General features: G+C 35.7%; 1 protein-coding gene across 31 annotated transcripts; it reads left to right on the forward strand.

Annotated features, from left to right (window-relative positions):
* The first annotated feature begins 470 nt into the window (after nucleotides 1–470).
* Nucleotides 471–7013, forward strand: LOC112741993 (uncharacterized). Of its 31 annotated transcripts, XM_072214075.1 has the most exons (8): nucleotides 484–1112; nucleotides 1197–1887; nucleotides 1974–2244; nucleotides 2345–3179; nucleotides 4138–4263; nucleotides 4541–4676; nucleotides 5036–5302; nucleotides 6452–7013. In XM_072214075.1, exons 2-4 carry the CDS (start codon nucleotides 1867–1869, stop codon nucleotides 2446–2448), a joined length of 396 nt encoding a protein of 131 aa, XP_072070176.1. In that variant the 5' UTR covers nucleotides 484–1112; nucleotides 1197–1866; the 3' UTR covers nucleotides 2449–3179; nucleotides 4138–4263; nucleotides 4541–4676; nucleotides 5036–5302; nucleotides 6452–7013. The 31 variants fall into 31 exon arrangements, with proteins under 31 accessions (XP_072070162.1, XP_072070152.1, XP_072070172.1 ...); XM_072214068.1 differs by lacking the exon at nucleotides 5036–5302 and having other exon boundaries at nucleotides 484–1326; nucleotides 1693–1887; XM_072214066.1 differs by lacking the exon at nucleotides 5036–5302 and having other exon boundaries at nucleotides 484–1326; nucleotides 1693–1887; nucleotides 4163–4263.
* Nucleotides 7014–10446: the final 3433 nt, after the last annotated feature.

A 10446-nucleotide genomic window follows, 5' to 3' on the forward strand; every position in this document is an offset into this window, starting at 1 on the left:
ATCCAAGAGAACTAATAACTAGCAAAAGAAGGGAGACTAAATTGAAGACCTTGAGTAAGTTAATCGGAATTTAGTTCTCTTTGTAAGACTTGAAATTTCTGAAAATTAAATAATAAATTATTTATGATTATTATATTTAATTAAGATTATATTTTAAGAAATTTTATATACAAATTAAGCAATTCTTTATTTATGATTTAAAACTTTAGTAATTGAATAATAATAAGAATTTTATATGCTTTAATTTGAATAATTAGATTTTTAATTTTATTTTATAATTTTAAAGGAAATTGATTTTTATTATTTCTAATTCTTGAATTAGAGTAATTATTTAAAAAAAATTTACAAGTTGATGAATAAATGATATTTTTATATATATTTATTGTTGGATTAAAATTAGTTTTTAATTACTAAATTATCCTATTTTTATTAGAAATTACAAAACCATCCTTATACCTTTCAAAAACCCTAACCCTAACATTCCAACATAACTATAGCCGTCAATTCCTCCTTTCCAAAACACAACCCAGTAGCAGCAAATACCAAAAGAAACAAAGAAATGGGAGAAGGGAAGAGAGAGAACGGAGAGCGGAGGAAAGAGAGAGGGAGGGGACGTGCTGCTGTCGTCGTCCAGCCCGCCTTGCCGCAGCCACCGTTCATGTGCCGCCACCGTTGTCTCCAAACTGCGCACCACCATCGTGACAAGGAGAGAGAGAGAGAGAGAGAGAGAGAGAGAGAGAGAGAGAGAAGCCACCGTTGCGTGTTGATTTCTGGTTTCATCGCACCATCTCGCCATCGGTACCGCTACCATCGTCGTCGTCGAACCCGTGCCATTCATTGCTGGTTGCACCGCCGCCGAAGCTCCCCTCATCGCCATCGATGCCGATCTGACCAGAGGAGAAGAGGGAGAACGACATGAGGAGAGAGAGACAGAACGCGTGCAAAGAGAGAGAAGGCGTCGCGAGGTGGTTCCGCCGCCGTTTCTGCCGCCGCTGCTCTCGTTACTATTGTCATTGGTGGAGCTCGCCACCGCTGGAGGTGAACCGGCATCACGTCCTTGCTACCCAGTGCCACTGCTACTCTGTTTCCACGTTTTTCCTTTGTTACAATAAGTACCCCTATTTAGAAATCCTTACTGCTTGCGAATATGTGTTCTATTATAAGTTATTGAGTTTTACGCGACGTTATTATCTCAGGATTGAGTTTTGGTTGTTGCATGCTATGTTTGATGAACTATTGCTGTTGCGAGGATGGACTGAGTTGACGCTGCTGTTGCGAATTAAGGGTTTTAAAGGAACTTTGTCGTGTGGTTAAGTCGCGGTCGAGGTAGGAATTTTTTTTAAAACTTATTTTATATCGCAGAATTGTTATAAATAGATATTGGAGTAAAAAATATATTTTATTTTATGATTTTGTGAGTCTTATGGATTGAATTGAGTTGTTCTAGATGATTGTAATTGTTTGTCTAGTGAAATTATTGACTGTTTGAGAAGGTTGAATATTGTAAGTTATTGATTTTGTTAAATTGGCGGTTGTCGAATTGATTTTCTTGAGATTTGGAAATGTTTTATTATTGAAAATGAGTTGACTTTCTAGCGTGATAAAACATGGTCTATTGAGCTTCAAATTTCAAACATCCCTATATAAGGGGCTGAAGTTTCTTTTTGTAACAACCCGAGTGTTTGAAAGCAGCTAAGTAAGCACAAACTGTTTGAGAGCAAATTAATCCCTGCATATAGGGCAGAGGAGTTTGATATGTTAATGGATGTTAATGCAAAAAAGATTTAGTGGAACTTCAAGGTTTATGTTGTCCATCTATGGGAAGTTCCAAGCAAGTTCAATGCCAATGAGATCAATGGCATAGAAATGGTTCTTCAAGACATTAAGGTAAGTTTGTAGTAACACATAGTCTTTTTTTTTGTGGTTTTTGGTTTTAAACTATACTCTCGTGCCTTTATCTTTTATTTTTGTAGGGTAGGAGAATACAAGCTTTTATTTCTAAACCTTTGGTCCGAATGTGGAGAGGAAATATTGTGGAGTTCAACATGTACATTATGACTAATTTTATAGTGGTTGATAAGAAGGAGAAAACAAGGACAACCACAAATAGATGGTCCATAAATTTCTCACATAGGACCATTGTCGTTCTAGTATCTCGACCAAGTTTTTCTCTTGAAGCTTTACTCTTCAAGCCATTTCTGGAGCTGTTGGCTACTGACAAGCTCAGCGATGCTATCTTAATAGGTATGCTACTCATTATGCATTGTGGACATAAGAGATGTTAAATGCTACTACAAAGTTATAGTATTTCAATTTTTTTTTATTAATTTTTGATCTGGTGTAGATGTGATAGGGGAGGTGGTTGGTAAGGAAGATACAAGAGAACTAATAACTCGCAAAGGAAGGGGGACTAAAAGACTGGCTGTTATGATTGAAGACCTTGAGTAAGTTAATCGGAAAAGTAAGAACTGAGCCACTAATAGTAGTAGCCAATGTTCTGAAAATCGGACCGAACCGGCCGATCGAATCGGTCCAACTGGAAACTAGTGATGAAAACGGTCCGGTCTGCTGCCTATAACCGCTCGATGGCAAACCATTCAGAAACCGTTGAACTGGCCAGGAATCGGCCAGTTGGACTGGACCGGTAACCGGTTGGTTCTAAAGAAACGACGCCGTTTTGTATTTTTTAAGCGAAAAAATAAAGAAAACCAACCCGTCAGCAACTCAGCACCCACTTTCCCCCAACACCCCCTATCATTTATGCACTCACCCCCTGTTCTTTTCTTCCCCTCAAAGAGCCATTCTCTCTCGTACCCTACTCGATGGAGCATGCATTAGGTGGCAGGAAACTGCTTTATGCGAAGGGGCGAAGCGCTAGTTCCTCAATTGCTGTTCTCACGCGTGAAGTGTAGCAAGCAAAAAAGCAAAGCAAATTAGTACCAAACCAAAATCCTAGCCCTAGGTTCCTCCTCATCATGTGTGCCACAGTGCCGCCACCGTCCATGTTGTCGGCACCTCCGCTTCTTCCTCTTCTCCATGTCCGGAACCCAGGCGCCCTCTTGTAGCTCGGCACGTCATCCCCATCCTCCTTGGCTTCTCTGTTCGAGGCTTGGAGCAGCTCGCCGTCTGGTCCCCGTTTGTCATTGTCTTGTCCGTTGTTGTCCATGTCTCCGTCGAAGGTTAGTGGCCCTGCTTTCACTTCTTCGGTTCTTCTTCTTCCTTTTATGCTATGGTTACTGATGGCTCTATTTATTGATGGCTGATTGCTCGGTTCTTCTTCCTTTTAATTTCTGAAATTTTTGTTAAAATTTTCTTGTAATGTTTTGTAATGTTTGTTGCTGTTTTGTAATTGCTGGTTGCTGGTTGTAGGTTTAGACGTTTAGTGTAATTATTGGTTACTGTTTTGTAATGGAAATTAAATAATTAATTTTGTGCTGCTACTCCTTTTTTAATTCCTGAAATTTTTGTTGAAATTTTCTTGCTGCTGCTAAAATGGAAATCAAATCATTATTGAAATTTTTGTGTAGCTTTATTGATTTCAGGTTTAGTGTGATTAGGGATTACTTGTTGCTATTTTGTAATGTTTGTTGCTGAATGCTAAAAATGGAAATCAAATCAAATGCTATTTGTTACTGAATGATAATTTTTGTTGCTGAATGCTGAATGCTGAATGCTGTTGGTAAATGGTATTTTTGTTGCTGAATGTCCTGTTTGGTGCTAAATGATAATTTTTTATTTTTGGCTATGCTGCTGCTATTTTTAATTTTGTGAATAATTTATTAATTTCAGTTATGGATGATAGTATTAATCAAGAAGTAATTGCTGATAACAATGCATCTGTGAATAATAACTTGCCTGCCAATCCTAATCTTCCTATTTTGAATGATGCTGCCAATCCTAATACTCCTGATAACAATGCATTTGATGATTGATAAATCTTCATGTTGACATTTAATATTTAGATATTCTTTTTACTGTTTAACTTTTGAGATTGTATTTTGATAAGATCATATAGATTTTGTTGATGATATTTTATGTAGTGTCTTAAATTTGGAAGATATTTTAAGATTTATATTAGACTATAATTATATTTTAGAATGTTATTTATAATTTATTTAATATTTTATTCTAAAATAGTTTTTTCGGTTGAACTACCGGTTAGACTGATTGGACCAATGAACCAGTGAGTAGAGCGGTTTGATAGCCGGTCCGATTCTCAAAACCTTAGTTATAGCACAAATTTTCAAGCCTAGTAGGTGAATGGTAAGAATGAAAATCACTATTTGTGTTATATGTTCATAGATTTTATAATTAACTACAATTGAATAAACTATATATGTTCGGAATATGTCACTTAAAAAAAAATAACATTGGTACATAGTCATTTCAATGTTTTGAAGTTACGTATTAATCCTGATATGAAAGAGACTAAAAAATTTTGTAGCAGATTTAATTTGGATGCCATTCACGATCTTTGGATATGCAAATAAAAATAGGCCTATTACTTACGATTTCATGTCTTAATTGTGCTATTTTGTAGAAGGCTTTTGAGAAAACCTTCAAATTCAGCTAGGATTAGTCAGGTTTTCTCTCATGGTTCTCAGTTTGGTGTGGATGAACTAAAAATGGGAGATCTGGTGGTCAATACAATAGAAAAAGTGCTAAACTTAACACAGGTAAGGAATTCTCTCTATTTCATCCCATTCATTAGATTCTAAAAAAGAATTATGATTTTTTTTATTAGAACATTTATTTTTAGGAAGGACCTACTTGACTTTTTGGGTCTATTATAGCAATAAACGCTGGAAAGGATGATTGGTTTTATAAAGCGTGCCGCAAATGTCCGAAGAGAGTAGAAACCCCAATTGGCAATAAATATGAGTGTGAAAAATGTGGCCACACTTGATGCATTCATATCTTTAGTATTTTTTCTTTAGAATTTCATTCAATAAACTAAAAATTCTTATTAGATTTCATGGTTAAATGAGCAATACTTTGAATTAGTTGAATTCTTCTGTTACAAAAAAATTGGAAGAGAATTGGCAAAAATCAAGAAAAAAGTAGAGGCTAGGATTCATCATGAGCAAGAAGCACATGAAGGGGAGTCGAACAGAGAGTTCTTTAGGAGAGCTCCCTGGACAAACAAAGTAGAAATAAAGAAGAATGGCCGTGGAAAGTGGCACCCTAGGTGTGGCATGTTGGGAAAAACATTAAGTGATGACATGGTGCACTCCCAGGGACCTCAATTAATTTACAAAAGCTCTCCAATTCTTCAACAATTAAGTGATCTACTCAAGACTCGGTATAAGCCCATGAATTCTATCATTGATTGAGAATTATGAGGAGAAAGATCTAAAGCCTGATTTGGAAAGAAAAACATTAATGAGATAGATTTGATTTCATTTTAAGTTGCTTCTGTTTTAAGTTTCAAATTCTAGGTTTTGTTTGAGGGTTAATATAAAAGGAGAGAAGTCACATACGTGTTTTTTTTTCTTCAGCAATTTTTACAATTGACAATTTTTAGGTTTTCTCTTGAAGCATGAGCTACTAATCTCCTTGGTTAAAGTTAGGAGCTCTGTTGATTCCTATGGACTAATATTCTAGCTTTTCTACCTTTGATTAAGGCATTGATGTTTTCTTAAGAAAAAATTTTTATTCTTCTTCCAAAGGATTTGAATGTGTTGAAAAATAATTCTTTCTCTAACTTGAATTCTCTTGATTTCTTGGAAAAGTTAATTAATTCAATTAAGCTTGAAACTTCTTCTCACAGTTCTTGAGTTTGAAAATTAGACTTGATATGTGACATCAAATCAACTAGGAATAATTCTTGTGAATTGTGTGGCTCTTAAATCAGTGAAAGCATTTCACCTCTTTTTTTAAATAATTGACTAAGGGATTAGCGATTAATTAGGTTAAAGAGAAATTGAATTTTCAAGGGATTGGGATTTGATTACTAAGGATTTTCCATAGATACATCTTTGCATGATCAAGGTGGAAAGTGAAAAGTATTTTTTCGGAAGTCTTAACATCTCTGAAACCTTAACTCTCTTAATCATATTACTTTTTAAACCGATTTCAATTTATTCTTATTTAATTCTCTATTTCATGTTATTTGCTATTGAAACCCTAAGTTGTGCTTGTCTGACTAGGCTAATCAAGTGACTATTGCTTGCTTAATTTATTAATCCTCGTGGGAATGATAACCCACTCCCGTGGTATTACTTGGTACAACTCGGTGCACTTACTGATTATTTGTGGTTTTGTTAAATTTGCATCAAGTTTTTGGCACCGTTTCTGGGGATTAATTAAGATTAACAACTCCCCGTTAATTGATTACCTATATTAGACTCTTTTATTTCCGTTTATTTAATTTTCGTTAGTTACCTCACTTGGAATTCCCCTTTATTTGACGTAGGAAATTTCACTTTTTTTTGTTTTTGTGTTTATGCAGAGAAATAAAGATAAAGAGCCTCTTCACTATGATCTTGAAATTAAAAGGACTCTCTGGCGACAAAGAAAGCAAGCTAGAGAACAGAGGATTGAAGAAGATAGTGAAGTAGAAATTGAAGAAATTGAATTTGACATGGCAGAGAACAATAATGATGTTAGCCACAATGCTCTCAATGCTCAGCTAGTTAGATGGACTCTTGGATCTTTCACTACCACAAATCCTAGGTATTGTGGCAGTAGCATTGTGATGGAGGGCGATCATCGGTCTAGAATTTATCAATGAGAATTGCGTTGCAAGTATAGTTCCAAACTGACAACTAGCTCTCAATCAAAGTTTAATTTGGTTGTCACAAGTTCAACCCAATAAACATTAACCGAGAGTATTGCTCCTGGTTGTCCTCAAGAGAATGGATAATAGTGTGTATCAAAGTTGGTTAGAAATCCAGGGTTGAAAGACATAAGCATGAATTTAAACTAGTAAAGCTTAACTCTTGGCTAAGGCATAGGAATTGAGATCACTATCATTGTCTAATAACCATATATTGACAATTATGAGGCACCAATCCCATCAAGTCTACTTCTATGTTTGAAGTATGTCAAATAGGCTTGATCAACATCAATCCATAAGTCCCAACCTAGCTACTAATTAACTTAGTAATAGACTAGTTCTAATGAGTATCAAATTGACCAACAAGGGTTTCCAAATTATCAATCCAATTAGACCCAATGACTCAAGGTCACTGAATTTCTTTAGCCTAGGCCAAGTGTGTAGGAAACTACTCCATAATTAGTGAAGACAATTCATCAAATACTTGATGTGCAATAGTCAAAGACATAGCTAAATTGTAAAATCAAATAGAAATTAAAGCTACCAACTAACAATTATCAATAATATCAACTCAACTAAAACTCTAACACATAAAAACCTCAATTTATTAATGAAAAATTAAAATTAACAAGGTTCACAAAATGAAAAATAAGAGAAAACTAAGGAGAAGAATACAATACTAGCAAAGGAATTTAGCAAAATTAGAACTAGAAAAACTAACATTAAGACAATAAAACTAGAATTAACAAGCTCCAATTCAGAAATTAAAGCAAAAGATAATCAAAGAGCACTAAAACCTAGAGAGAAGTAAGAGTTTCTCTCTCTAGAAGAACTAAGAGCAAAAATTAGCTAAATTAAGTCTTAATGTGTTTATGCTTGGTTGCCTTCTTCCCCCTTCAATTCTTGGCCTTTCTCCCTTCAGAATTAGCTTGATTTGGGCCCAAGAAAGGTCCAGAAATTGCTGGCACGTGCAATTCTAATGAGATCACGTGCTACATGTCCCGTGTACGCGGAAGTTACGCATACGCGTCAGTCAAACTTTGCAAATGTCACGTGTACGTGCAAGCCACGCGTACACGCGAGAACTAGCTTCTCAAAACTTCTATTCGCCATGTTCTTTCCACTTTTGCATGCTTCATTTATGTTATCTAAGCCATTCTTGTCTTATAGATCCTGAAATCACTTAACAAACGCATCACAGCATCGAATGGTAATAGGAAGAAATCATAAAAGCATGCAATTTATATGAATAAGTGTGAAAAGAATTGATGAAATCCACCAAATTCAACACAAGATAAACCCTAAAATTCGGGTTTATCAACCTCCCCACACTTAAACACTAGCATGTCCTCATGCTAAAGATTAGAAGACCAAAGAATATAGGGATTGGGAAGACTTATGGAATGCAACCTATCTATATGGGTGCAACTAATGTACCCAATGCAAATACTTCTATTCACTTGGTTAGAGTAAATGAATTTCCAAGAATATATATGAACACATAGGGCTAAAATATTTTGATGATCAAGAAATTCTACTAATTCAAATTTCAAAATAAAGTATGAATAAACTTGCAAGATGAGAGCTTATGAAAGTTAGGAACATATGATTGAGCATTGAATCCTCACTGGAAGTGTTTGCACTCTAATATCTCTAGTGTGAGGGTCGATTCTCGCAATTCTCTTCTAATCTCACTTTCTAAGGCTTGTTCTTGTTCTACCAATCAACATATAGGATACACATATCAAGAGGTCTTTCCAAGAGTTGTAATGGGGTTAGGGTCATGGTAGGATTGTATTTGGTCAAGTGGACTAGAGTTTGAATCTTTGATTAACCTAAACTTCCCACTTAACCTAAGACAATCCATGTAACTATAATGTAAAGCCTAACCATCCATTATTTATCCTTTTCTATATACTCATGCATCCCATTTTTAAGCACAACACATATGCATTGTCATCACTACTTTACTTTGGGGCAATTTGTCCCTCTTTTTATTGCTTTCTTTTTCTTTTTCTTTTTCTATTCTTTCTTTTTTTCTCTTTTTTTTACATGATATATACACAAGATATTAATGCATATGGTTTAAATATTGAATGCATGAATATGTATCCAATTTTCTAAAAGTTTTCAACAAGAATCATAAAATACCCAATTCACCCAACCAATGTTCCCAATTCCAATTTCACTACACTTAATTCATGCACACTCTCACTCGTCTAAGTTAACCAAAGATTTAAATTAAGGACATTTATTATTTTTCACTTAGAGTTAGTGATGTGCTATTATAAAGAACAAAATGGGTTAAATAGGCTCAACATTGGTTTACAAGGGTTAATAAAAGGGTAAGGCCAATTTGGGTATGTGAGCTTTAATGAAACAAAGGCTTCAATCACATAAATGCATTTATAAATTAAACAATGAACATATAGAATCAAGCAAGCCAAGAATTATAATCTTAGAGAGAACAACACACACCAAACAAAATATTGGTTGAAAAGATGCAACCAATCAACTAGGCTCAAAATAGTTTTCTTGAAAAAGAAATCATTACTTCAACCAAGTAGTCCTAGTAAGAAGTGGTTGGAAGAAAAATAATTCATCTAATTCGTATGCATCCAATCACTTAACAAGGAGAGGTAAAATATGTATAAAGCTCTAGAGATATTTACAAATAACTGTCATGCACAAAGTACTTAAAGATGAATTCTAGATACTTAAATGTAAACAACTAACTACAAAATACAAATTATCCTAACTAACAAAAGAAATTAAGATCTAGGTGTTGGAGAGAGGAGTTGTTACCCATGAAAGTCGGTCATCGACCTCCCTACACTTAAACATTGCCACTTCCAATAGCCTTAGGATGGTGTGATAGGGGCGCCTCCATGTCCACCTCTTGATTGCTTTCTTCGTCAAGATCCGAAGTGGACTCCGGATTGTCGGACTCCTCCAAGGGTAGGTTGGCACAGTTGATGAGCTTCTTTAAATATTCATAGCGTCGCTTGTTGTGACGCTCACTCTGCTTGATCTTTCGGCCTTGCCGGTCTATGTTCTCAGTGAGCTCAATCAACAATTCGTGGACAGCTGTCATGGTGGAGCTGATGGTGTTGGGACATCTGAGTGTGGATCTTTATCCTTGCTCTTGGTTATAACTTGAGGCTTAATCCATTTCCCATGCGGAACAAATTCTTCGCCCGGAAAAATTTTTGCCTTCACATCATTAGCCTCATGTGGAACGCCAGCCGTAGATGCTAATTCCGTAACCAAAGTGGGAAACGAGAGGTTGTCAACTGTCTGAACTCGGCCCATAGCTTGTCGGATGAATCTTGGGAGGTTGAGAGATTTCTCTGTCAGAATACACCAAACAAGGACGGCCATATCCATAGTGATGGTAGACTCATGAGTACTTGGTATTACAAAATGAGACATGATTTGTTGCCATACTCTAGCCTCCATAGTCAACGCATGCACCGAGATGCACTTGGGTTTACACTTGCTTGCCACATAGATCCACTTACTTTCAAGATGAGCAATGACTTTAAGGACAACATCCCAGTCAAAAAAAATCTCTTGCGGTCAAATTCTGCTTGTTGATAAGCATCCATCCTATTCGGACTTGGTGGAAGGTTAAGTGCTTGTTGAATAACGGCTTCAGAAATTGGGAC

This window comes from Arachis hypogaea, chromosome 14 (genome assembly GCF_003086295.3).
Source record: "Arachis hypogaea cultivar Tifrunner chromosome 14, arahy.Tifrunner.gnm2.J5K5, whole genome shotgun sequence".
In the NCBI taxonomy this organism is placed as follows: Eukaryota; Viridiplantae; Streptophyta; class Magnoliopsida; order Fabales; family Fabaceae; genus Arachis; species Arachis hypogaea.